General features: G+C 36.2%; 1 protein-coding gene across 1 annotated transcript; it reads right to left on the bottom strand.

Annotated features, from left to right (window-relative positions):
- Positions 1-26,758, bottom strand: LOC123648141 (ciliogenesis and planar polarity effector 1-like). Its single transcript, XM_045565869.1, has 17 exons — positions 26,638-26,758; positions 22,870-22,998; positions 20,267-20,402; positions 20,037-20,156; positions 19,359-19,591; positions 17,835-17,941; positions 16,758-16,914; positions 16,226-16,329; positions 14,601-14,783; positions 12,240-12,489; positions 11,920-12,075; positions 10,979-11,748; positions 9,697-9,905; positions 9,421-9,501; positions 8,289-8,453; positions 3,015-3,188; positions 1-263 (listed from the first exon to the last, which is right to left on the bottom strand). The coding sequence occupies exons 2-17, from the start codon at positions 22,948-22,950 to the stop codon at positions 1-3; spliced, it is 3,189 nt and encodes a 1,062-aa protein (XP_045421825.1). The 5' UTR covers positions 22,951-22,998; positions 26,638-26,758.
- Between the last annotated feature and the right edge of the window lie 55 nt (positions 26,759-26,813).

Raw genomic sequence — 26,813 nt, forward strand, 5'->3', positions numbered from 1 at the left:
TTATCTTAACTCAAGCTTGCCTAAAAATACATACCTCATAAAATTGCTATCATGTTTACAGAACAGTTGGAAGGCCACACCAATTGAAACAGATGTCTTCCAGTCTCCAAGTTTATGTGCCAACCACACAGCCTCTGGAACCAGGCCACCAATAAATAATAATTCCAGTGCATATTCAACTGTCCATACATTACAGAGATTCTGATCTCTAACAACACTGGCCACCTTAGAATGTTGCAGAGGAATAAGTCTAAGGGACTGCTCTGTGAGTAAATTAAAGAAAATGGATATTATAATTACATATATCCAAAACTCATGCCTCCTTACATGGGTATATTTATCTCTTCAATTAGTATTTTCTACACAAAACCACAACAAGGAAGATACATACAAAATGGGCTAAAGTAATATTAAACAGGCTCTAGAACAGTTTTTTTTTTTTGAGACAAAGCCTCGCTGTGTTGCCCGGGCTAGAGTGAGTGCCGTGGCGTCAGCCTAGCTCACAGCAACCTCAAACTCCTGGGCTTAAGTGATCCTACTGCCTCAGCCTCCCCAGTAGCTGGGACTACAGGCATGCACCACCATGCCCGGCTAATTTTTTTTCTATATATATATTTTAGTTGGCCAGATAATTTCTTTCTATTTTTAGTAGAGACGGGGTCTCGCTCTTGCTGAGGCTGGTCTTGAACTCCTGACCTCAAGCAATCCACCTGCCTCGGCCTCCCAGAGTGCTAGGATTACAGGCGTGAGCCACCGCGCCCGGCCTAGAACAGTTTTTTAACACTGAAGAATGTGCCTCATTAGTGGGCCATGAAACAAATGCCTGCATTCTTTAAAAAATGAAAAAGAGAAAAAACAGACACAGAATAGAAAATATCAGAGTACATTACACAAAATAAAGGTAAATACTATTAAATGAAACTTTTGTGTCAGATAACATGTACATACATACAAAAACACATTTATATATACTGGGTCACAATGTACAATTTATTACCGTGGGGTGTTTGGAAGTATATGCCTATATCTCATACTAGATTATGAAATTTGGAGGGCAGAGGCTTCATTTTATCTGACTTTGCATTATCCATAGTGTCATACAATAAAAAAACTAATTTGAGGTAATAAGCATATTAAGTGTTCAATATATTACTGTTCATTAGAAAATATAAAGCGTGATTTTCACTAATCCTGACTAAATGACAAGATTCCAGTCTGGCTTGGGATTTAATACAAAAGGGTAAGTAATAGCCTTCCCTCAGGACCAACTCCTCTTCTTCTTAGGGAAGCAGGGACCTACTAGAAAAGGGACCACTAGAGAATTTCCCTTCTGATTCTACCTCATGCACATAACTTTGTGGGGACCCAGTACCTCCTGGAAAACCCCAGACAAGACTAGAGAACACTGCAATGGAAACAGCCCAAGTGGGTGAGGATAGTCCTCCCCTCCTACCCACATCCTCAGACAATCGCAGAACATAAGAAGCTGAACACATAGTTCAAAAAATCATGGTTCTATGATTACATTAGTTCACCCATTGTTGCTGCCTCTATTCAATTTCTAATTACGTTATAACTTGTACAACTCTGGCCTACATATGTATCAGTTCATGTCATCTTTGCTTAAAGCCTTCCAATAACTTCCCATTATACTTACAATTCAGATTCCTTAGCAGGGCTTACATCATCTAGCCCCCTTTTCTGACTGCATCTCATGTCACTCTCCACCTCATCCTCCAGTTTATAGACACACCAGTTTTTTAGTTTGTCAGACACATCAAGCTTATTCTTGCCCTGGGTGAGGCTTTTGCACAAGCTCAGTTTATAATGCCCTATACCCTGAAGGCTGGCTCTTTCTCATTATTGAGAGCTCAACTTAAATTTTACTCCTCACAGAGCTCCTCCTGAAACTTCCCAATCTAAAAAAGCCACCCAGTCACACTGCATTACTCCATTTTAATTCCCTCCATAACAATTATCACCATTTAATATATCTTACTTATGTATTCATTTATTTGTCTGTCTCACCCTATTAGATGTAAATCCCATAAAAGAACAAGTCCTTTATCTGTTTTGTTCATGGCAGTTAGGATAATCTGTTACAGACATTATAGAAAAATCAAAAACAAAAAAACTACAAATGTTTTCATATTATCAATTCCATGTGGTGCAATCTGTAGCACCTAGAACAGTGACTGGCACATAGCAGGCACTTAATAAATGTTAGTAGAATGGAGCTGGACATGGGGGCACATGCCTGTAGTCCCAGCTACCTGGGAGGCTATGGTGGGAGGATCACTTCAGCCAGGAACTTGAGCCCAGCCTGGGCAACATAGTGAGACACTATCTCACAAAAAAAAAAAAAAAAAAAAAAAGAGTAGAATATCATAGAAATTTGTGTACATGTTTATCTCCATGAGCGCATGGCAGTTATTTAGCACAGGATTAGGTGTACTTTGACCATATTAATATAATTATTAAATTTAAAAAGTAAATGGTCCAAATAAAATTATAGAAGCAAATTATTTAAGTAAAATTAAACTCTAAACCAGCAGACTCAAAATTTGCTAAATGTCCCCATTTTTATATAAATGAAGGTGGCAGCTCCTTTACTTTAAAAATGGAAGCTTTAGGCTAGTCCGAGTGCAGTGGTATTTACAAGTAATTGATCACAACCAGTGACAGGTTTTATTCTTTCTCCACTCCCACTGCTTCATTTGACTAGCCTAAAGAAAAATATTTAAAAAAAAAATTTTTTTTAAATGAAGCTTTATAAATCTCAATTTGCCCAAGTTTTATAATAAAAAAATCCTTATTCAATAAAAACAAATCTAAGCAATTACCTTTCTCAGATTCTACTCCTTCACAAATATTAATAGTCACTGAGCACCTCCTATGTGGCAGGCACTGTGCTAGAACAGTGCTATTTTTATACAGTAATGATCTCTGTATAATTTTAAATATTTTATTATGTACAAAAAGAGAGGTGAGAAAATGATTGTTTACCATATTACCTGTTTTAATATGAAGTGGAGGAAGAACATTCACATTGTGAGGTGGCAAAATGCAAAGCTGCTGATTGGTGAAATAGGCGGCCATGAACCGAGCCATGGACTGTACAACTCTCACTGCAGCTTCAGGGTGAGCATTTCCAGGCACCCCACCTGCACAGTGAGACTTCTCCGGAACTGTGGAGTACAGCAAACAACCAAAGGAGGTAAGTTCTCACCATTATACAAGAAGAAAATTATAATTAAACTTTTCTTGAGATGAGCACCCATGTCCTATACAATCTAAGTTATTATACGTATCCATACTTCTTGAAGACAACAAGAACAAAAATAATTATAGTTGACCCTTGAAAAACATGGGTTTGAACTGCATGGATCCACGTATTCACGGGTTTTTTCAATAAATATACTGGAAAAATTTTTGGAGATTTTCAACATAGTCTAGAAATATCCAAAAAAATTAAGAAAAGGTATGTCATGAATGTATAAAATATATGTAGATACTAGTCTATTTTACCACTTACTACCATAAAATAGATACAAATCTATCATTAAAAAGTCAAAATTGATCAAAACTGAAGCATACAAAGACTATACATAGTGCCATTTGTAGTCCCAGAGTCATGTAAGCAAACATAAAGATGAAGTATTAAATTATAAATGCATAAAATTAACTGTAGTACATACTATACTACTGTAATAATTTTGTAGCCACCTCCTTTTGCTATTAAAGTGAGCTCAAGTATTGCAAATACCTGCTTAAAATGCCATGTGAGGTCAGGGGCACTGTGGCTCACACCTGCAATCTCAGCACTTTGGAAGGCCGAGGAGCGGAGGATTGCTTGAGGCCAGGAGTTTGAGACCACCCTGATCAACATAGGGAGACCCTATCTCTATAAAAAATAGAAAAATCAGTGGGGTGTGGTGGCCCGCATCTGTAGTCCCAGCTACTCAGGAGGCTAAGGCAAGAGGATTGCCTGAGCCTAGGAGTCTGAGGTTGAAGTGAGGTATTATGATGCCACTGCACTCTAGCCATAGCAACAGAGCACACCACCACCAACAACAAAAAATGTCATGTGATGCTACTTGTCTCCACATGGGCAGTCTACCTCTTCTGTAAATATGTATATTGTAGTAAAAAGTAATCTCTCGTGACTCTCAAATATTTTTCATTATGTGTATTGCAATACCATAAACTTTAAGTAACATCATGGGACCCATACAAAATGCCACAGTACTCCCAAGAATCAGAGAAAAGTCATAACATTACAAGAAAAAACTGAATTGCTTGATGTGTACTATAGACTGAGGTCTGCAGCTACAAGTGTCTACCATTTCAGACAGAGGATTCGTCTTGTAAACAGACAACATAAACTTACCGTATCGATTTAAACACAGTACAGTACTGTAAGTGTACTTTCTCCTCCTCATGATTTTCTTAATAGCATTTTCTTTAGCTTACTTTATTCTAAGAATTCAAGATATAATACATGTAACATATAAAATGTTTTAACCAACTGTTTATATTATCAGTAAGGCTTCCTGCCAATAGTAGGCTATTATTTGGAGGAGTCAAAAGTTATACATGAATTTTCAACTGCCCAGGGGGTTGGCACAGCTAATCCATGCATTGTTCAAAGGTCAACCGTAGTTCATAATTATGAGCATATACAGTTAGGAACTGTTCACGACTTTTAATGGTTTTATTTTTAAAATGGAGGAATCAATACAAAACAATCCAGCCATGATGCCCTTAAGAGTTTAGCATTTCATTACTTATTTTCTCTTTTTCCTTCCATGTTTTTTTTAGGAGGGAACAGGGCTCACTACGAAAATAATATGAAAAACACCAAAACAGAGATTCTTAATGCTTTTGTCTGTGCTATTAGATCTGAGCATTCTAGTATACTCCCATTAGCAGTAGTGGCTCAGTAGTGTAAGATTCTTTGGGGAGGTAGTGGCAAAAAGAATGTGTGCAGTGGAGAGAGGCGGCCAGGGGGTAAGTGGGGCAGGGGGAGAGTTACATCAAAATTTCTGGGGTGATTCTGATATGCACTAGCAAGAGCACAGGACATTTATCATTCCCACCTGAGAATCGAAACGCAATAATAATTTAAAATAGCATTCAGCAATTTGAAAATATATTAGCTTAAAACAACTAAAGACTACATAAATACTAAAGTTAACATTAATGTTTATGAAATTTATGGCCCCAACAAGAGAAAGGTATCTTTCTTCCCAGAAATTTGGTACATATTCACAAGAAACTAAGTTCTACATGTGTATGGACCAGTTCTATTTTGTTCACTGTATAACTTAGCACCTAGCAATTCTCCTCTCATATAGTGGATGCTAAAAAGAATATTGTTAATAATAAATGTTTGCTAGGTTTTTTTTTTTTACAATTAGGAGAGATTTATTAAAATATTCTCATCTTAAAAAATGTATAAGGTAGTACTGAAAAGTTTCTCTTTATTGATGCCATCTTTTCTCCTTTATGTCACTTATAGTCCTTTGGTCTTAATTCACATTTCCCCTTTAGACCAGAGTTCTTGGCTTCCCAATTTTTAATTGAGTGTGGCCCTGACTAGGGCTAGACTTTCCACTTTCTTGTGAGCTCAGAATTTCACTTACAACAAGAACTAAGAATTCATGGCTTTGCATTTGCTACCCTCCCAAATTCTTGCTTCTCTTTCTGAAGTTTTCCATCTCCGAAGGAAACATTATGTTCCTTAGCCATTTGGTGACATTTATGTTACTATGTAACAGTAGCTGCAGAATCAGGTTTTTTTTTTTTTTTAATAAAAGAGATCTTGAGAAAATTTTATTAGCCTTCAAGCAGTAGTCTTCATTTGGTCACGATAATGTTTAGAAAAATCATACCATTTTTTCACATTCAAGTTAAAAATACATAGGTAAGAATTTTTTTCTCCTGGGTAAAACTGTAGGAATTACACAAAGGCAAGATTTCAAGTAATTTTTATCATGCAAAATTCAGAAATAAGCCCCTTACAATAGGGAATGACCTGATTATAAAATTATTGTCACAGAGTAAAGCTGTAACAACTTAGAGGTTAAAAAAAATCTGAAAAGATAACTCTATATGGGGTGCAGTAGTAATGTTAATAATGGCAACCATTTTATTATGCAATAAAAATTAAATTATAACTATATACAATGATTTAATAAGGTAGGTATGCAGGAAAGAATTAACATAGCAGGCTTGACTACTTGAAATGCCTGCTTGTAAGGTTGGCCCTTGGCTGTACCTGGAAACTTGCATTTTGGGAAAATTTCTACCACCCTAACTGATAAGTGGCTCAATGAGCCTAATCTGTTTGTATTAGACGATGGTTTATGTGCAACACCTGTTTTTACTATGCGACCATAGGATTTTGGTATGTGCTAGGTAAAAGGGGTTTATGTGACTGGGCTCTAATAAAAAGCCTGAGCACTGAGGTTCTAATGAGCTTCTCTGATAGAAACATCTCATATATGTTGTCACAACTCATCACTGGAGAATTAGGGACATCCTGTGTGACTATAATGGCAGAGGATTCACGGAAGCTTGTGCCTGGTTTTCTCCAGACTTCACCCCATGCACCTTTTCCCTCTGCTGATTTTGCTCTGTATCCTTTCATTGTAATAAATCATAGCTATGAATACAATTATGTGATACGTTCTGTAAGTCCTCCTAGTGAATCATCAAACTTGAGGGGTAGCCTTTGGGACTCCCAACCACAGTAAGTGTATGCATAATATATTTTAAATAATCATCATTAAAAATTAAAACAAATGAATTCCTATAGGTTTAACTTATCTTGAAAGTTAAATCATGTAAAGACAATATTGCGAAAAAAATGAAGACTATCCAGTCATTTAAAAAGTCATATGTAAGGCCAGGTGGCTCACGCCTGTAATCCTAGCATTTTGGGAGGCCAAAATGGGAGGATCGCTTGAGGTCAGGAGTTTGAGATCAGCCTGAGCAAGAGTGAGACCCTGTCTCTACTAAAAGTAGAAAAAATTAGCCAAGCATGGTAGCAAATGCCTGTAATCCTAGCTACTTGGAAGGCTGGGGCAGGAGGATCACTAGAGCCCAGGAATTTGAGGTTCAGTGAGCTATGATGATGCCACTGCACTCTAGTTCAGAAAACAGAGCAAGACCCTGCCTCAAAAAAAAAAAAAAAAAAAGTCACATGTCTTTCACTCATACATAGCTAGTAGACCTTTCTGGAGGGCAATTTGACAACAGGTATCAAAAGTCTTAAACCATGGGTACTCTGATCAAGTAAATTCGTTGCTAGGAATTTATCCTAAAGAAATTATTAGTGAGATGCTCACAAATATTTATGCACATTTCAGCATTAAAATGTGCAATAATGGAGAAAAGGCTCAACAGATGTTTGTAAAAGAATATTCATTGACATTGGAAAATATTCATCATAATTTTAAGACTGCAAAATAGAATACATAGCACTGATAATATACATATAGACACGCTTCAAAAGATCCTACATAAAAAAGTAGAATTGTGATTTTATTGTCTTTATATTTTTCCATATTTTCAAAATTTTCTAAAATGAACATGTATTACTTCCATAATGAACACAAAAATTTTAAAAAAGATAAAAAATCACACAGTAAGAAATCTATAAATAGTGGCTGAAACAATAAGCAAAGTCAGTATGGATTCCATTTAAAAAGTTCTGATACGTTGGGCCTTTGAGACACAGTCATATGTATAGTATACATCTAACAGTTTGCCACTCAATGAACATTATATGTTCATTCATATATATCTTTCTCTTTGGTTACTGTTTAATTTAAAAATATCTCTTAGAAAAGGCACTCCACATACTCTGCAGTTTCTTAAACAGATTTAAAAAGATGCAAAATACCTCAGAAAATGATTTTCATGATTTTACTAAGCCACTTTAAGCAACAGTTAAAGAAAATATAAATATATTAAGGAAAAATACTTGGGTACCTGATAGTATATCTCATAGTTATTTCTCATATGGCTATGAGAAAACAATTGTATTATCAGTTCAGGAGGCAATAATATTGCTAAACCCTGGGGATCCCAAGATAAAAAACAACCAAAAAAAAAAAAACCAACATGATTCTTGCTATTGAATTGACTGTTCAAAATCCAACATAATATAACCTAGTCACCAGAGAGGCAGAGCAACCAACTTTTATGTATATGCAATTTCATGTCTAAACCTATAAATACAAATTAACAAGATTAAATATACTGAGTTTTAAATTGCATACCTGAACAATCTTCATTTTCTTTCACAGGTATTTGGGACCATCTCAGTATTTCTCTTACCAGCTGATCACACAATCCTTGAGCATCATTTAAATTATAGCTATAGAGGTAGCAGTATAAGAGAGAGAGATAATAGCGTATCTGAAGAATACATGTCCTTCTTCCTCCTGAAACAAGAAAGAATTAAACTGACCTTAAAAGCATGGGCAAAGAAAGAAAGCTCTTAGTCTACTGCTTAGCAGACAGGACTACAGTTTGTGAAAATTCACTAAGCTGTACACTCATATGAAAAATTTTCTGTAACTATTTCATATCTGAATAAAAGTTTTTTTTAAAAAAATAGGTAATATTTTGTTCTTTTTCATTTTAAATTCTGAACAATTTCATTTTCTTTCATCAGGCTCTAGGATGACTCAGATTTTATCCAAATTCAGATTCTCATTATCTCAGCATTAGGTCCACTAATGACTTCTATCTCAAGTACACCCAGTATGATACAGAAGGGAACATGCTACAAAGCCCCTAAGGAACCATACATATATCAAAGAGACTTCCTGAAGGAGAAGAAACAACTATTCAGTAAGATAAGAGCCCCTGACAACTGCCTTTAAATATCTGAAGGGTCCTTTGGACTGAAACTGCTGGTGACCTACCTCTTATCCATTCGTCCTAAGTAAAAGAATTCCAGTTTTCTTTGGGGTTACAATGCAACCAGATCACTATGTCTCACTAGATATGGTCATCTGAAAATGTGACTAAATTCTGAACTAAGAGATAATATTGTATAGAACTTCCAGAAAAGTGATTAAAAAAACCTCTCACATTATTTTATTTAGGATCTAAATCTCATTTTTCCCCATCAATAATCAACCACAGATTTCATCACTAACCAAAAGAGGGACAAAAAGACTTACCTATACATCACTGAAAAGATTCTTGCACTACAAATTTCAAGACTATGAATAATTTTAAATAAGTAATTTTGACAGTCAAGTTGCCTACAATATGTATTCTATTTGGGCAGTATGATATTGTCAGTGCTTTGAAAATTGGAATTATTGTTAAGCTCTGCAGCAAGCTAAAATACGTTCCTACCAATATTATGGCACATATTATTTTTTAACACTCTCCTACCTTTCTCTTGGATTTCTTGAAGAGCTTTTTTCCACAGCTCAACAGCCTTTTCATATGATCCCAATAGGAAACATTCTTCACCTATAAAGTTTTTAACCAACAATCCGTTATAGTTAACTACATTACTTTATAAAAATTTACTTTGTTTTAAAATTCAGTGAATACAGCTAAGCCAGAAATTATTTTAAAAAACAAACAATTTCAATGAACCAAAAAAATCAAAACTGGTTAACTGTAACCTATTCATAGAGTTAGAAAATGTTTTAAGATACTGACCATTGATAGACTTAAGTTCTAAGGTTTGGCTCAAGCAATCTCCGGCAGTCTGTAAGTTAGCCTGTATATGACATAACAGGGACTTGACAGTAGAAGCTTCGTGTGTCATCTTTTCAGTTAACTCTCTGTCACCTTCAGAAACTCTTTGGCTTAATTGTGCTTCATACCATAGAGTTTTCTTGTATAATAGTCTCCAGAGAACAATCAATCTGTACACAGAATCAGGTAATCAAAACCAAATTTCAGACTAATGATGAGGTTAGCCCCCTTCTTAGCCTATTTTTTCACAATAACATACATACAAACTGATCAGACTTAAATATAGTGCAAAGTCCAATGATCTAAAAATGCATAATATATATAAAAAATCTTCATAAATGTTTTATGCACCTGTGGTCATTTTTAAATCTAAACCAAAATCTTTAAACATCATGTTTGCCCAAAACTAAAAAAAAAAATGTATGTTGGCTGGGAGTGGTGGCTCACACCTATAATCCTAGCACTCTGGCAGGCCAAGGCAGAAGGATTGCTTGAGGTCAGGAGTCTGAGACCAGCATGACCAAGAGTGAGACACCATCTCCACTAGAAACACACAAAAAAATTAGCCAGGCGTAAATAATAGCACACGCCTGTAGTCCCAGCTACTTGGGAGGCTGTGGAAGGAGGATCACTTGAGCCCAGGAGTTTGAGGCTGCAGTGAGCTATGACGACGTCACTGCACTCTAGCCTGGGCAACAGAGCGAGACTGTCTCAAAAAAAAAAAAAAAATGTATGTTGTATAACATTTGGCATTAATCCTAAAATGTTTTTAATTGATAAATAAAAATTATATATATTTATTGTATACATGCTTGGAAATATGCCCTTAAATTTAAAAAATTTTTTTTCAGAGAAGACGTCTCATTCTGTTGCTCAGACTGGCGTGCAGTGGCATGATCACAGTTCACTGCAGCATCAAACTCCTGGGCTCAAGCGATCTTCCCGCTTTAGCCTCCCAAGCAGCTGGGATTATAGGCATGAACCACCACACTCAGCTCTAGTTTTTTAATAACATAAAATTGATAATGCTGAGTTTTAATGGATACAGGGTTTCTTTCTAGAGTGATATAAATATTCTAGAATTAGTGCTAATAGTTTTGCAACCTTGTAAATATACTAAAAACCACTTAATTGTATACTTTAAAATGGTGAATTTTACAAATGGGAATTATATCTCAGTTTTTTAAAAAGTAAAAAACCTATAATGCTAATAGTAACCTAATATTAAAGTAAGTAATTATACCTGTGTCCTGGCTGTTGCACAAGATTTATTACTTGAGGATGAATCTCAAAAGATGAGTTCTGAGACCAGTTTTCCTGAGAGCCACTGTCTCGAAACATTTGAAAAATAGGTGCCACCAATGAATCTTTATCTGCTGTTCTTCCTCCATCAGTTGAAGCTGAAACAACTTCAGGTTGAAGATTGTATATAGCATTTAAACTGTCAGCTACCATTTTGAGTAAATAAAAACAGGCTAAAAGTTTCTCTGAGAACAACTGACACTTTTGTTGCTGAGTCAGCAAAAGCTTTATAGTATTTGAGGTCAGCTTTATCAAATGTCCGACATCTTGTTTATATCTTATATCCCAATACTGGATTGATAAACACTGATGAAAAAGTTGAAAGACACAAAGTATCCATGCATTACGTCTTGAGCTCTTGCTTAAAAAAAGATCAAGTTTGGGGAAAGGACATTTTATAAACTGAAGAATGTAGAAAAAATGAGTGATACAAACTATTGTATAATTTAACATTAAATTTTTCTCTATCACATTTTTTGAAATTCCTATAGTCCACGCTGCAAGTAGATTTTTCTGGATAGAATGCAGTTCTGTAATGGTTTCGTCTGTCTCCTCAGTATCATCCTTTGCATGTATCGTGTCAAACATAGATGCAAATTCCAATCTTCCTTCCTTGACACTACTAAACAGCAGATCATTTTTTTGGTTCCAAAAAGGAAATAAATTGTTCGGAAAGTGTCTGCCTTCATTAGTTTCTTCTGCTTCAAAATCCTAAAATAAGAGGGGAAAAGGGATCTTAATGCCATTTAATACCTTATATATAGAATCACTCTGTTGTTCTCAAATCTCTCTTCCCTTTAACAAGAGAAACATAAAATATGTTTTTTGGAATAAAGTCAATATGTAATCGTCCTAAATAAATATAATACTGCTACTAAGTACCTGAAAATCTGCTGTTTTCTCATTTAACTTCATTGTTTCTTCTGTCTGTAAGAATTTGGGGACAGTGGAATCAGCTGAACTTTCATGTCCTTGGTGTTCTAACAGGCTAGACCTCAGGGAATTCAGTGATAGCAAGTTCAGCTCTTTGCTTTTTGGCTATAGAAGAAGAAAGATTTCTGAGAGCAAAATTTTAACTAAAATTCAGTTACAAGCAATTAAAAATTTTATAAACAACTATACATAATTCAAGTCAGTATAGTTTTAAATTAGAAAAGAAAAAGAAGGCAACGTTTACCAATGACACTAACAAGCACTAATACCTTAGACAGTATCACATTTCGGTATGTTTTCTCAAGCCTCTGGGTTGAATCAAGCAGAAGTGATCTCATGAGTACCGATGGAGACAGTTTATCAAGAAACCGAAGGGTTGTGATCATGTATCCATCAGAAATAATGAGGTAGGGTAACCGTGAGTGTGCTTTTATAGAAAATCTCTGTCTCATAGGGTCACTATCAGAAGCTGATGAATCTACAGAATTATTTGAATCTTGAAACATAAACTGCTGTGGTCTAATAAACAAACATCAAAATTCGAGAATTAGTAAGAGAAAGATCTTAATGGAAACAATCATATTTTTCCAAAGAAAAAGCAAACTAACAAAAGTTACAAACGAAAAACAAGCAGATGAAACATATACAAAAATATTAAATGTGTATTTATCTGTCAGGAAAATATAATGATTTTATATATGTAGGTTTATATGTTTTAAAAATTTTTTCCTGAATAATGCAATTTACTATATTTTATTTTTAATCTACATACAACCTATTTCAGAAAATAACTAAGGCAATTTATTTTTACTATTAAAGAAAGTTAAACAGTTAACTTTCCTTCTTACCAAGCATTTAAATATACTTACAGGAATACAATCATGAGCTATCAGTATGCTTATTATTAAGGAGAAAGAAAAAAAACTGAGAAGAACATTTGAAGAGGATGGTGGTAAGTGAAATTTTTAGAGACAGGATCTTGCCCTGTAGCCCAGGCTAGAGTTCTGTGGCCCGATTATAGCTGACTGTAACCTCAAACTCCTGGCCTCAAGTGATCCTCCCATCTCAGCCTCCCAAAGTGCTAGGATTATAGGTGTGAGCCACCAGGCCCAGCTAATTTTATCAGTTTAAGATTAAATTTGACTGAGTTTCCACATAAACGTACTTATTTGCTGTTATGATGTACCTGATTCTGATTACTTATTATCACTCCTATTAAGTTTAGAGCTTTATAAACATAAAGGGAATAAATCACCAAAATATATTGTAATTGTCTTCTGGTTAAGCAACTATTGAAATATAGATTTTTTTCTAATTAGTCAAATGGCCAACAATAGGAGATTAGTAATTATAAAATGTATATACCACAGAAATCTGTAGAACCATTAGAAAATAATGCCTGACATGGAAAGATGTATAAGATATATTGTTAAATCAAAAAAGCAAAACAATAAACAGCATATATCATATAATTTACCTTGCTTTTAAAAAGAAACTAATACTGCTATTACTATAAATGTTATATGAATATTTTTAAAATTTGGAGGACAACACACTAAAATGTGAATAATTTTATCTCTAAGATACAGGATTACAAATCTTTCATTTTCTAAATTAGTTTTATAACAATTGATTTTTAAACTTTTATTTTTAAATAATATGTATTGTACTTTTGTAATCAGAAAAAAGCAATCAATCTTGAAAGGACCCAAAAAGAAATTTTAAAAGAGAATGTGAGAAAATCTAGTCACTTATGAATTGGACCATAAGAAGTAAGAAAAAAATACTTTCACTGGAGGAAGTGACAAATTCTTCCATTGGCATAATGCATTGCTAAAAATTAAGTCTCATTTTTTGCTAATCGTAATCAAGGACATATCCTACCTCAGTTTCCTTTCTGTAAAGCAAAGAGAATGGATTAATTTCAAAGGTCTTTTCCAATTTTTCTGTTTTGTAAATAGCTGTGTTTATGTTTTCAACTACACATAATAAACATCAATAACAACAAATATTTATGAGTACTTTATGCCAGAACTGGTGATTTATAATTACGTATTATCTTACTTCATTTCCTCAACCCTAAGAGACAATTATTGTCACCCTCATTTCACAGTAAAATAGAGGAGTAACTAACCCAAAGTCACACAAGAACAAATATTTGAATCTTGATCTGACTCCAAAGCCAAACTGCTATTTCATCTCATAATTAAAAATTAAAATATGGCCAAATTCTAAAGTCATCTATTTCCAACATTTTTCTTTTTAGAAAAAGGTGGATAAATCTGTATGTCAAATTAATTTTGAGGCATTAATTTATCCAAGTGCTATTATTTTATAACAATAAATGCTATATCATACTTTTATTAACTTTTATATCAAAGATAAATTTTTAGTGGTATTGAATATTTAAGTAACTTATACTTACATAGTCACAATGTCAAATTTTCACCAGGATTAAGCCACAAAAAGAAATAGAAGAAAACTATAAATAAGAAACAGATATTGAGATGACAGACTCAAAGAAAGAATAAGACAATCTGAAAGATGAAATTTTAAAAAAATATACAGTAAAAATAATAACAAAAGAGAAAAACTTCTGTAAACAAAGTAACACCATTTAAATATCTCACCGATATGTTATTAGTGGATGAAGAGGAATAAATTCTGCTGGCCCAAATTCTATCGAGCAACCAGATGTAATTAATGTTAGCAGTTCACCTTGGCAGGTCAATAAAACCAGGGAACCACGTTTTAACACACAAGCCAAAAAAAGACTATCATGTGTCCAGCTGATACCACCTACCCAGTAAGACCTAGAAAAAACAAGAGATGTAATGTTTAGAAAAGTCTCTCTACAGTGTCTTCAGCAATTTATAATGGGCTATATACCAAGCAGAGATGTGACAGTTCAAAAAATGAGGACAAAAGAATAAATAGTAGGCAATTGCCACACACATTTCACGAATTTTACTTCCCAGGAAAAAAGGAGCTTGCTTATGACCATCTACTCCAACAATATCCCAATTAGAAATTTAGATTCATAAGCAACTAAAAAAATGAAAATATTTCCTAAAGAGTTGAGCTTTTTACTCACATTTTAATAAGAATGACTTTTATTTATTTATTTATTTTTAAGAATGACTTTTAACCAAGAACTACTGGATAGATTTCAATGCCATGCCTGTTTTCCCTGCAGCTTGCTAGAGTGCCACTTAATATGGGACTCTACCTCCCCCCAAAGTTATCACTGTTACTACCACTTAACTATTTGGGGACATTAATGTTGCATAAGAAGAAAAAGTAGCTCCTCCCATAAAAATGATGGACAACATAAATCAAACAGATCACTTAATTAAGGCCAATGATTCTTTTGGAAAGGAACTTGTGGGGAGGGAAAGAAAATGAAGAGGCAGGGTTGGATGGACCTGAAAACTCTGCAAATTTAGAAAACAGCATGCAAAAGTGTTCGGAAAAGGATGTTAGCAACTCCAAGAGGAAATATTCCTACTCTATAATCCCACATAGGTCCTGATGGCAGCTCATGCGCCCTCCAAAATCACCATCTATGGTATATGCAGAAGATGCCAATTTTGTTTAAAAGGATATAAACACCCCGGCCTCCCTGAGTAATAACAGTCTTTCCAGTCTAGATTTTTTTTCGTTTTAGCTTCTCTGTTGAAGCCCAATATTTCTCTACTTACTCATAATTAAAGTCCTCCTAAGACGACATAAAAATAAATGAAAGGGAAAAGAAAATACGTACATGTATCTTCCATCCCACCAAACCATTCCAAGGCTCTCCTTATACAAAGCAACCCTTAAATTTTTTTTTTTTTTAGAGACAGGGTCTCACTCTGCCACCCAGGCTGTAGTGCAGTGGCCTGATAATAGCTCATTGTAACTTGGAACTCCCGGGCTCAAGCGATCCTTCCACCTCAGCCTCCCAAGTAGCTAGAACTACACGTATGCACTAACATGCTCGGCTAATTTTTTTTGGAGAGTCAGGGTTCTCACTACATTGTCCCTTGAACTCCTGGCCTCAGGCAATCTTCTCGCCTTGGCCTCCCAAAGTGCTGGGTTTACAGATGTGAGGCACTGTGCCAAGCAACAACGTTTAGAATTTATCAAGCACAAATACTGAAGATAAGTTGCATTTTCTATCTAAATGATACCTATTCAATAATTAGAGCTTTAAATTTGTTAGACTATTGGAAAAGAAAATAAAAACACTACTTAGAAATTCAAGACTTCTTACCTGATAAGGGTAGCTGGAACCACAGGATTCTTATTACTACATCCTTTAAGGCTACCACTGAGAGTAACAAAATTCAGTGTGTTTATAAATAATACCTGAGTTGCCTAGAAAGAAAAAAAAAAACCACATATAAGTTGTTTTACTATAATTATTACTTACAATGCTGGAGACCTAGAGATCTATCATTATATTAATAAAATATCTAGAGAGTCTTTCCCAACTGGCAAGACAACATTGACTCGTCATTGCCTTTGCTCTTTTATATGCCACCCTAAGAACATCAGTCACCATTCAGCTCTTCTTTCCTCCTTTGCCCTTATCCTTTGTTCACTTATAAAGGCTAACTTTTAAAAATTATGGCAGCTAATTTAAATAACTTTACCAATACACATGTCAAGTTGGATTAGAAAACACCAATTTAAAGAATGTAAAGTAGTATTAAGATAAAAAACCATCTTCGAGGAAAAAATACCTCAAAACTGGAATAAACTCCCTCTTACATAGATTATTTTCTAAGATTATATTTACTGACCTTGGGGTCTTTCTGATTAAGAGTTACTGCCAGGGTAAGGCCATCTCTTGAAAAGGCAGCAATTAGAGCTCCTCTTGACTTTACTGATTCACATTTAGGAATGAGACTACACAGAAGGCATTCTTGTTGTGCCCAGTGAACATGGTATGACAATGCTCTAAGAAAGTAATGAAATAATTGAAAACAGAAAGTAATTTTTAAATTGATATATAGTTCATTACAAAAAATGTAAAAGTTCACCTAAATTCCTACATGTGCCTATATACCTAGTAGGCTTCTCAGAGACCTTTCGGAAATTTCACCGAGGGCACAAAAAAACCAGCTGCCAGTTAGTTAAATAAGTTCAGTTTCAGAGTTTTGTGGGTAGAATCATATTCCACAGTCAACCCCAAATACACCTGCTTCCAGTAAAGGTCTAGAAAAACATATTTCTATATATAACAAACATTTTTATAGGGATTAAAAAAGTAGAGAGGAGGGTACTTTTTTGAGATAGCATCAATGTCCTGCAATTTAGCTGAGTGATGGTTATACAGGTATATATGTTTATTAACATCCATCTAGTTGTACACTTAAGATTTGTTTGTTTTACTTTATTTAAGTTATGTCTTAATAAAGTATTGTTGGCATAAAAAATAAAACAAAAAAAACCACATGCCATTTTACTGTCTTAATTAGAAATGGTAACCTTTGAATGCATTTTTTCTATTTCATTGGGCTTTTTAGAATAAAACTATTTTCAATTAAAAAAACACTTGAGCATTTAAAAGGTACAACAGTAAATCCAAATATTTATGCCCATTTTAAATTTCAGTTGAATTATTTTCTAAAGTAGTTATTTGTATAGTCTTAAGTAAAGCTATAACCTATCTTATCTTTTGCATGTTCTCATTTCTAAGAGAAACAAAACAAAGATAAGCTTTCTACATTAAATATTTAGGTAGACAGGAAGAAAGAATGTGTAAAGCCTCAGAAACTGAAATTCACATAAACATTTACAAATTTTAATATGTATATACGGGCCAAAAGATAATGATTTAAAAAAGATAGAAAGTAAGAAGGAAACATTTATTTTACCTTACAGATGTAAATTCATTTTCATGCCACCGAATTGCTAGAAACGTTAACTTTAGGCATTCCCCAGAATAAAAAGTAAATGAACACAAGCAGCAGTCTCCAAATAACTGTAGATAAATTTAATATACTTTAGTATAAAATTAATCTGAAAATAAATCAAGATACAAAAAACATAAAAATATATTCCTCATCAAAAATAAATAAAAATAAAAATACAAGCAGGATCTCAATGTTTTTCAACAGTTAGCTTAAGTAATTTTTTTCTGAGCCAGAGGCAGGTCCCAAATGGGAAATCAGGTTGCAGGTTATGCTCTTCAGAAAGTATTGACATTTATTGTGGTTATAACTGAAAAGAGTCTTATATATTTACCTCTTCTTTTATAGTTTTTTATTATTTAAATTAGAGCACCACTCCTAAGGTGTGGGGGAGAACTATAAAATTTCAGAATGCAATTTGTAACAACAGTGGATTGGGGCCGGGCGCGGTGGCTCACGCCTGTAATCCTAGCACTCTGGGAGGCTGAGGCGGGTGGATCACTTGAGGTCAGGAGTTCGAGACCAGCCTGAGCAAGAGCGAGACCCCGTCTCTACTAAAAATAGAAAGAAATTATCTGGCCAACTAAAAGTATATATAGAAAAAATTAGCTGGGCATGGTGGCGCATGCCTGTAGTCCCAGCTACTCGGGAGGCTGAGGCTGAAGCAGAAGGCTTTAAAACCAGGAGTTTGAGGTTGCTGTGAGCTAGGCTGACACCACGGCACTCCTCTAGCCTGGGCAACAGTGAGACTCTGTCTCAAAAAAAAAAAAAAAAAAAAAAAAAGTGGATTGGGTAATAAAATATCCTTACATAAAGTATTGGGAAGCTATTTTAATTTTTTAAAGTAATGAATCTGTTATTTCCTGGGTATTAAATGGCTTATTTGGTATCACCAATTCTAGCCTAAATTACAAAACAAGTTGTATTTTTAAATCAGGGACATAGAAAGGAAGTTCTAAATTGAAACCATTAATAAATATTTTTTTAAATGTGACCCAGTTGTAGTGGCTCATGCCTGAAATCCCAGCACATTGGGAGGCCAAGATGGGAGGATTGCTTGAGGCCCAGAGTTTGAGACCAGCAAGACCCTGTCTCTTGCAACACAGGAAGACCCTGTCTCTACCAAAAAAAAACCGAAAAAAAAAAAAAATTAGCCAGGCACTGTGGCTAATAGTCCTAGATACTTTGGAGGCTGAGGCTGAAGCAGGAAGATCATTTGAGCCCAGGAGTTCAAGGCTGCAGTGAGCTATGATTGGGCCACTGCACTTCAACCTGAGTGACAGAGTAAGACCCTGTCTCTTAAAAAAAAAAAAAGTGACGAAAGAAATAAACAAATAACTTTTCCATACAATAATTTCACAGTTTCTATGACAATGGTTACTAAAGATATATAGCTATGCCATTACACATTCTGCTAAAAAGCTTCACAGATAGTATCCGTTCTTACAGTCTCAGATTTCAACTATAATACCCTGTCTTAGATTTTACCTCATTTTTTATAAAAACAGCATTCACTACAGCTTCTTTATCTTCAGTGGAAGGCAAAAGAACTGTTTTTTCAGGTATGACCTGGGACCACTGACCCACCAATGAGAGGCTTTTAGAAGATAAAATATCCTTTAATTCCAAGTATTCCCAAAGAAATATGCATCCAGAAGGTGTTACAAGCAGAATTCTTTTCCCATTTCCAGAAACATAGAAATACAGTCTCAAAGAATTTGCTAAAAAGAAAAAGAAAAAAGTAATTAAACCTTTAAAGTCTGAATTCCCCCAAGAATGTACATGATTTATCTATCCTTATAGTAAGAAACCAAATGATGTTACCATTTAAGATGTCGAAACTAAGGCACTAGTAATAAATTAAAAGTACAAATAACAGTAACATTTATCAAGTACTTATGTGATACTGGTAACTCATTGTTATCACAGAAATCTTAGGGATGCCAGAATTTCTTCTTCAAATTGAATCTAGACATCACAGATAAACATCACCGAAAATAAAATAAATATATATACATAAGCATATATATAGAAACATATATACAGATATATTAATACATATGCACATGCAAAGATACATTTTTAAGACAGTACAGAAAATTTTTCATCCTCTTTCTCCTCCTACTTCTCCTATTAAGCCACTTTAAACAAGTAAAAAATTCCTACCTACTATAGCTTCAATCATTTCCTTAGGCTTTTCAGTTACTTGTATAGTTTTCAAACAATCTTGATCTTTGTTCCAAAGGAAAAGCTCCCCTGTAGTGAGTACACCACCTAGCCAGGCATCTGTTTCACAGAAATGAAATGCAATACTTATAATATTTTCCTTAATTTAATCCTTAATTGTTTAAAATGCAGTTAATCTAGCCATTTGAAAATATTAGTTATTACTTAACCATTACTGGATGTTGTTAGCACAATAACATCCTTCAACAAAGGCTTCAGACTAGGAATTTTCTTCTTTGTCCTTCCTGATAACAAATTAATTTCATTTATGAATTTATCATCCAAAAGAAAAACGGCTTCATTTTCCTAAAAGAAACACATGAAGGATTTAAGAGGTGCCAGAAGTTAATTCCATCTGTTGTCTAAATAAATTATCCGGCCGGGCGCGGTGGCTCACGCCTGTAATCCTAGCACTCTGGGAGGCCGAGGCGGGTGGATCGCTCGAGGTCAGGAGTTCGAGGCCAGCCTGAGTGAGACCCCATCTCTACTAAAAATAGAAATAAATTATTGGACAACTAAAAATATATATAGAAAAAATTAGCCGGGCATGGTGGCACATGCTTGTAGTCCCAGCTACTCGGGAGGCTGAGGCAGTAGGATCACTTAAGCCCAGGAGTTTGAGGTTGCTGTGAGCTAGGCTGACGCCACGGCACTCACTCTAGCCCGGGCAACAGAGTGAGACTCTGTCTCAAAAAAAAAAAAAAAATTAAAAAATAAATAAATAAATAAATAAATTATCCTCGAAAACAAAGTGACATTTAAGAAAGATTATACATTTGTACAACAAATCATAAAGTGAACATTAAGGCTGATACCCTAGAGTAACCTTAAGATTTTTCATTTTGTTTTAAAATATCTCGTTAGAATAACTAGGTAAGGTGACCTAATGGTTGCATTTAAATTTCTTTCAAGTTTAAAATTATAGTGGGGTCTTCAAATTCTGTTAGCCAAAATTGGGATATTTGCTGTTTAACCTATCAATTTTTTCTTTAAAGAGATGGGCTATGTTGCCCAGCCTGGAGTGCATGGCTATTCACAGGCACAGTCCCACCATTGATCAGCATGGGAGTTTAAACCTGCTCCAGTTCTTACCTGGGCCAGTCCACCCCTCCTTACACAACCCAGTGTTGGTCCTCCACTTCCAGAAGGTCACCAAACTGATGCCAAACAGTGCGGCGACCTGACCCAGCATAGCAAACTACAACGCAGAACTCTGGGTTCAAACGATCCTTCCACCTCAACCTTTTAAGTAGCTAGGACTACAGACACCTGACAATGCACCTGGCTCTTATCAATTTTAACAGTAGTACGGGCAAGTTTTAATTCTGAAATTCATGAAGTATTGACTCTGATCATTTTTTATTATCTAGAAAAAGTAGGCTGTAGGCTGTTTTGAATTAACTTTATTTTCATATATTCTAGGGCAGTGATTTTCAAAGTATCACTGAGCCAGGAGCATCAGAAACACCTGAGAACCTGGTAGAAATACAAATTATCTCAGGTATGTCAGATAAAGGAAATTAAAGGGGGGAATACAAATTATTGGCTAGGGATGGTGGCTCACACCTGTAATCCCAGCACTTTGGGAGGCTGAGACAGGAAGATCATTTGAGACCAGGAATTCAAGACCAGCCTAGACAACACAGCAAGACCCCGTCTCTACAAAAAAGTAAGAAAAATCAGCAAGGCATATAGTGGCGCTCGCCTGTAGTCCCAACTACTCAGGAGGCTTAGGCAAGAGGACCACTTAAGCCCAGGAGTTTGAGGCTGCCAGTGAGCTATGATTAGACCACTGCACTCCAGCCTTGGCACCAGAGCGAGACCCTGCCCCTAAAAATTTTTTTTTGATTAAAAAAGAATAAGAACAACAAAAAAGACATACAAATTATCCAAGCCCATCCCAGACCTACTGAATTGGAAACTTTAGGAGTTTCCATGTTTTAACAGCCTCTCCAGATGATTCTGATGTATTGTGAAGTTTGAGAACTATTCCAGGGGAGTTAATTAGTGATATAAGTACTCACAGGAAATTTCTAAGAGAATTTTATAGGTTTGCCCATTAACATATTGTGGCCCATCTCTTCTATTCTAGTTCTAAGGACACTTTATAAGACACTCATGAAAACCACAAGAGAAGGAAGCATTCCACTGACTTTTCTGGTAGGGGAAAGATCAGGAGATCAAACATTTCCTTTTGATATATGCCATCTCAACCTACTTAAATTTTTTGAAAGTAAAGTCTTCTAGATAGACCACTTTTTGGAAAAACTAACTTGCTCATTATAATAAAAACTAAACATACAAAAATCCCTGTTCAGTGTGCAGGTGGGTGACCCTTCAGAAGATGGTGTTTTATTTCTTTAAGACCATAAAACAGGTCGGGCACAGTGGCTCACACCTGTAATTCTAGCACTCTGGGAGGCCTAGGTGGGCTCCCAGAGCTCAGGAGTTCAAAACCAGCCTGAGCAAGAGCGAGACCCCATATCTACTAAAAAATAAAAAGAAATTAGCTGGACAACTGAAAATATACAGAAAAAAATTAGCTGGGCATGGTGGCACATGCCTGTAGTCCCAGCTACTTGGGAGCCCAGGAGTTTGAGGTTGCTGTGAGTTAGGCTGATGCCACAGCACTCTAGCCAGGGTGACAGAGCGGGACTCTGCCTCACAAAAAAAAAAAAAAAAAAAAAGACCATAGAACATTCCTTTATCTTATAAGCAAAACACACATGCAACATATATAAAGCTGGTATTGCTTGAATAAAGAAAAACATACCTGTCCCAACCAAGAGACTTGTGGCCAGGGTTTTTTCTGCTTGATACTTGTTGATGTCAAAATTTCTAATCTTATCTCCATGTTTGTTAAGATATCAATGACCAATTGAGTAAAAACAGTCCCAGGATGCTGTAAATAATAATAATGATGATAATAAATAGCCCATAGTATTTACTGAGCATCTTAATGTAGAAAAAACATCATTTGCAGCTCCTAATGAAATAACAAATCCAGTCAACAGTATCAGTGGCTGCTAAAATTATTATTAGGTGAAAGAAAGACTGGGAACTTTATAACAAAAACACTGACATGCCCTAAACCCACTAATTAATCTTAAAATTGCTAACAGTGAGACAGACAGACATTATGTTCCTCCTGATATCATGCTATATAGATAAGAAGTACATAGTACTATCTATGAAATATAAAGACAAAAAATTAGGCTGGGCATGGTTGCTTGTGCCTGTAATCCCAGCACTTTGGGAGGCTGAAGCAGGAGGATTTGTTTGAGGCCAGGAATTCAAGACCAGCCTCGGCAACATAGTAATACCTTGTCTCTACAAAAGATGAAAAAAAAAAAAAAATTAGCTGGGCCTGGTGGCATATGCCTATAGTCCTAGCTACTTTGGAGGCTGACACAAGAGTATTGCAAGAGCACAGGAGTTGGAGGTTACAGTGAGCCATGATCATGCCACTGCACTCCAGCCTGGGTGACAAAAGTGAGATGCTGCCTCTAAAAAAAGGACAAAAAAATTAAAAAATGAACCTGGGCGGGGCGCAGTGACTCACGCCTGTAATCCTAGCACTCTGGGAGGCCGAGGCGGGCGGATTGCTCGAGGTCAGGAGTTCTAGACCAGCCTGAGCAAGAGCGAGACCTCATCTCTACTAAAAATAGAAAGAAATTATCTGGCCAACTAAAATATATATTAAAAAAAAAAATTAGCCGGGCATGGTGGTGCATGCCTGTAGTCCCAGCTACTCGGGAGGCTGAGGCAGTAGGATTGCTTAAGCCCAGGAGTGTGAGGTTGCTGTGAGCTAGGCTGATGCCACGGCACTCACTCTAGCCTGGGCAACAAAGTGAGACTCTGTCTCAAAAAAAAAAAAAAAAAAAAAAAAGAACCTGAATCTGTGTGACAGGAAATAAAGAGAATGAAAGAACATTTTAAACACACCAGGAGAATGTAATTAACCGAATTAAGAAGAATTCTACAGGATAAATTGTTAGCAATTCCACAGGATAAATGATGCAGTTTCTTTAGCAAATAAATGATATTTTAAAGGGGAGAGGGGAAAATCATCACATACATAACTGAATACATTATAAGATTGAGTAAAAGAGTAAATAGACTGATGTTAACAGGAGCCAGCATTCTTCACTGTGGAAGAAAGGGTATACAGTCATAGAATAGGGAGAGGTAAGGAAGAGCCCTGAGGGGCTGGATCAGAATTGGAAGTACTAGTATAAAAACTCATGATTTCTAGCTCTGTACTCTAAAATGGCCTAGAAGCAATGATACCCAGCACCCAGATCTTGGTTTCCAAATACCATTCCTCACTTAGAGAAACCAGGGCTCCTTGGAAGAACAGCTGAATTCAGGGATAGGGTAGGGAAGAAACTCAGTGGACCTGGAACATCTTGTTCCAAAGTAAGGAAGTAAATATATGATGGGGCATGTCAAAAAGAAATAGGAACCAGCTTGAAGGGCCAAATCTGGGACACTTTGAGCATCAAAATAAATGTGCAACATGTTACAACCTATTAAATAAATTAAGAATCATTAAGACCACACAGATATGGTAGTAGATGTGGAAAGTCAACGTTCTGCAACTATCATAGCAAAAACTGATTCTGGCAAGAATCACCAACAGATGCTAAATCAGGCAGAGGAGAGGTATGAATCTGATGAGGAAGAAAACACTTACCTAGCTTAGAAGTATCTCCCCACAAATTACTTAATAATTTGCAAACAAAACAAAACAATATGGTGGAGAAAATGGATACCATCTTAACTAATAAGGGGGAGACATCATGCTTTTCTGGATGTGATCACCTGGAAAGGACATAACATTACTTATGTAGTATTTCAGTTCCAAAATGCAAACCCAAGGCAATGAGGAAACAAATCCAAAATGAGGAAAATGATATATAATACTGGGCTACAATTTCTTAAAAAATGTTAGTGTCATTAGAAACAAAGGCTCAGGAGCTATTCCAAATTAAAGATTAACTATATAAAACAACTAATTGCAATATAATACCCTGAACTATATCCTGTATCAGAAAAGATAGTTTTCTATAAAGGATATTATTGGGACAAATAATAAAATTAGGATTATGACCTACAGCATATATCAATACGATAATAAATTTCCTGACTTTGATAACTGTACTTATATTTGTAAGCGAACATCATTGCTCTTAGGAAATGCAAATTATACTGAGTATTAAGGGGGAAAGAGGCATGATATAGGCAACCCACTCTGAAATAGTTCAGAACAAAGTATGTGTGTGCATGCACATGTATAAAGAGAAGGATAAAGCATGGGCAAGATATAAACAACTTGTATATTATTCTTGCAACTTTTCTGTAAATGAAATTATTTAAAAATTTTAAAAAGACAAGGAAAATTGAACATGATGACTCAATTAGAATTATTAGAGTCTATCAATGATTCTATTCTAACAGACGCTACCTATTAGATGATATTAAGGAATTAATGTTAATTTTGGTGTTGTGTAGTAATTCTATTATGGTTATTTTTTTTTTTAAGTTCTTACCTCTCCTGGATATGAGCAATACGGTATATACTTGAGTATTTATGCCAGCGGTTTGCTTTAAAATACTCCAGATGTATATTTAAATATAACTTTTGCAATTAAAATGTAAAGGATTTGGAATTGCCCTTGCTGTCAAAAAAAAAAATGTCAAGGATAAAAAGATAGCTAAGTTCAAGATTTGAGGACAGAGCCCTACAGGATTTGATGACAGCTGGTCTTCCATCTTTTGGAACTCTGAAAATCACCTGTTATGTAGCAAAGGCTACTTCTACATGCTGAACCCGCTCTCAAAGACTGATGCTACTGATGGATAATAAACAGCACAAAACAAGTAAAACTAGTTAATGGAAGAAAGAGAAATAAATTCAATCTTCACAAAATACGTTAGGAGGAGTAATATGCTAAGTCTACAAAAAGCCAAAAGTATCCTTAAAGACAAAATGGAGAAATGCAATTTTAAGAGAAAAAAATTCAAGTTCTTCTGCGGTTTCAGCTACGGACAAGCCTGAGAAATCGCGTCCATTCCTCAGCGCTCGATTTATCACCGTCTAGAGTCAAGCAGGCGTTTCCCCGCGACAAGCTCGCAGGAGACATCCCAAGGGACCCCTCTGAGGTGTCCCACGCGATCTGCGAGGACGGGGGCCGGGCGGGAGCTGGAGGGCTCAGGCCGGGGCCGAGGTCTGGCCCGAAGCGGACGCTGCCCACGCGGGCAGGGCGACCCGGCCCCTGGGGCTCCCGGCTCCGTCAACCTGCGGACACGACGGCGCGAGGACGACGCCGGGGAGGATGGGGAAGGCCCAGAGCAAGAAGGGTGGGCCAGGAGTCGGCAGTGGGAATGGACAAGGGGCCGGGTGCAGGGGGGACGCCGGGGAACGAGGGGGCCGCGAACCCGCAAGATGGGAGGGTGTGGGGGGCACCGAGAACGCCCGGGCCGGGCGGCGTCGGGAGGAGGCCTGGGACGCGGAGGGGAGGAATCTGCGGGCAGTTACCTCCGCTGGGGCCAGAACCAGGGCCAGGCCCGTCGGGCGCGGCGCGGCCGAGAGCGATGCTGGCAGCGCGCTGTGGAGACGCGAGGCCACCGGCCGCGGGCCCAGCCTGACGCGAGCCTGAGCCCCGGCGACGGCGGAGGGCGGGGAGGGGGCGCGGGCGCCGGCGCAGCCACGGC

Source organism: Lemur catta, chromosome 12 (genome assembly GCF_020740605.2).
Source record: "Lemur catta isolate mLemCat1 chromosome 12, mLemCat1.pri, whole genome shotgun sequence".
Classification (NCBI taxonomy): Eukaryota; Metazoa; Chordata; class Mammalia; order Primates; family Lemuridae; genus Lemur; species Lemur catta.